Source organism: Alligator sinensis, unplaced genomic scaffold (assembly GCF_000455745.1).
Source record: "Alligator sinensis unplaced genomic scaffold, ASM45574v1 scaffold285_1, whole genome shotgun sequence".
Taxonomy (NCBI): Eukaryota; Metazoa; Chordata; order Crocodylia; family Alligatoridae; genus Alligator; species Alligator sinensis.
Window position 1 is genome coordinate 1,279,316 of NW_005842235.1, and position 2,324 is coordinate 1,281,639.

Below are 2,324 nucleotides of genomic sequence, written 5' to 3' on the forward strand. Positions count from 1 at the left end.
AGAGGAGCCATACAGGTGCAGTGAGACCCAGCCCCAATTCTGGCTCTGCTCCCCTCCAATGCACCTCAATTTTTTTCAGTGGTTAAAAGCTTGGCACAGTGTCAGTGAAATTTAAAAATACAATGGAATTAGAAAAGTATTTCAGAGGTACCACTTAATCCTCACAAGTTGAACTAAAATGCTGCTCATTTCTGCTGGTCCTCATTCCCTCTCCCTTGCTTTGATGTTGACTGTCTTAATGACAATATGCAAAATATAACAGGTCAAGGGAATCTTGTAAAAGAGAAAAGAGGATTCACAATGGCAAATTACCTCCATATCACAGTCCCTCATTACTGAAAGAACCCATTTTGATGGGGAGATTGTCAGGGAAATAATAGATTGACTGCAATTAAAATCATACTTTTGCAAAATATTTCATATTATGTAAAATATTCTCATTGGGCATTAGTTATCTATTTCAGTTTCCTGTTTTATTTTTTGTCTTTTTTTAAAGGGTGGAATGTATGTTTTCCAGCTGTTTGACTCCTATGCGGCTAGTGGAATGTGCCTTCTTTTTGTTGCTATATTTGAATGTATCTGCATAGGCTGGGTTTATGGTGAGTTACTAAATACTGTTATGTTCCGTCTGTATGAAAGTTGTTCATTTGATCAGAGCCTAATTTAGGCAGTGCAGGGCCTCTGTCTCACCATGGTCCTTAGAGCTCCAAACACAACTCTGCCTCTTTACCTTACCTTCCACTAGGATTGGCACTGTCAGGAGCAATCTTTTCCCTTCCAAACAGATAGAAGCAATGGCATGGGCTTTTTCCCCTCCCCACATTCCCCTGCCCCCCCACCTCTCAGAAGGGGCAGCTTTGGTGTTCACCTGGAACCACTCAGGGGGCATGTCTCCACACAATAATGTATTACTGCACAGCAGACTAAAGCAGTGCAATAAAGCATCACTGTCTACACGTGCATGGCAAGTAGGGTGCAGTAGATTAATTTACTGTGCAGCTGGATAGTCCTGTCAAATACAAATGGTACCCAACAGTGCAGTAAAGTACTGCACTTAAATGCATGTGTAGATGGTGACATTGGGATTATCTTACTCTGGCTCAAATTAGTTTACTCTGACTTAATTTCATGTCTACACATACACTTGATCCGGGATCAGTTTATTTGTGAGTAAACTACTCAAGAGTATACAGTCCTGGACAGGCGTCTGCACATGCAGGGAAGTGGAAGAAGATTTGCTGCTAATGGCAGCAAACTACTCCCACTTCCTGGGATCCTACAATGAGCCCCACACATCACCAGGGGGTGCTCCAGGCTCCCCCTGGGTACTAGCCCAAGAGCTGACAGGGAGCAGAGGGCCAGGAGAGAGCTGTCTGCTAGCCAGGGCTGGGACATTGCTCCCTGTCCCCTGCAGGCTGCCTGCTGCTGAGTTCGGGACAATGTCTCCCTGCCCCAGCAGCAAGGAGCACTTGGTCCCAGCTCCCCTATCGGGGCAGGGGACTTAGAAAGAGCTGCAGGGGAGGGGCAGTTCCCAGCATCCTGCCCCATCTGCTGGTGTAGCAGCTAGCTCACTGCTATCTGCCCCACTAGTGAATTGGGACAGGGGGCTGAGACCTGCCCTATCCCTGCAGCTCTTTCCAAGCCCCCTGCCTCAATCACCTGATCAGGGTACTGGGCTGGGACCTGCCCCTGACTGGGACAGTTCCCAGACCCCACTCCATGATAGTTAGGCAGGGGCTAGGATACCTGTTACCCACTCAATTCCATGAGTGTGGAGCTGGGTGAGGAAAAGGCTGGGGAGCCTGTTCTTCACTCAACTCCATGAGCGCAGAGCTGGACAGAGAACAGGCTGGGAAGCCCATTCCCCACCCAGTTCTATGTTCATGGAGCTAAGCAGGGTATAGGGTCTCCAGCCTGTTCCCCACCCAGCTCTGCAATCACAGAGCTGAGTAGGAAACAGGATCCCCTTCCCCTGCCAGCAGGGAGTTCCCAGTGCCAGCCTGACCATGGGACTGGCACTGGGAGATCCTAATCTCCCAGCCCAAGCTCTGCAGTCACAGGGTTTGGGCTGGGAAACCCTTATCTCCCAGTGCCAGCTCCATGATCATGGGGCCATCTCTGAGAGGTCCTTATCTCCCAGCCTGAGCTCTGCAGCCATGGGGTTTGGGCTGGAGGACCCTTAGCTCCCAGGGCCAGCTCTATGGTCGTGGGGCTGGCATTGGGAGTTCCTTATAAGGATAAGATAAAGATAAGGATCTCCCAGCTCCCCACTCCCAATCATGATGGCCAAGCAGGGGCTGGGAGCTAAAGGTCTCCCAGCCCCC

The 2,324-nt window shown here is 49.6% G+C and overlaps 1 protein-coding gene across 1 annotated transcript in view; it reads left to right on the forward strand.

The window, feature by feature from the left end:
- The window catches only part of LOC102372648 (sodium- and chloride-dependent GABA transporter 3), a 309,306-nt gene that overhangs the window by 294,066 nt on the left and 12,916 nt on the right, over positions 1-2,324 (forward strand). The window contains exon 11 of the mRNA XM_006027333.3: positions 497-599. Coding sequence (XP_006027395.3) covers positions 497-599 — 103 coding nt within the window. The remainder of the gene's footprint in view (positions 1-496; positions 600-2,324) is intronic.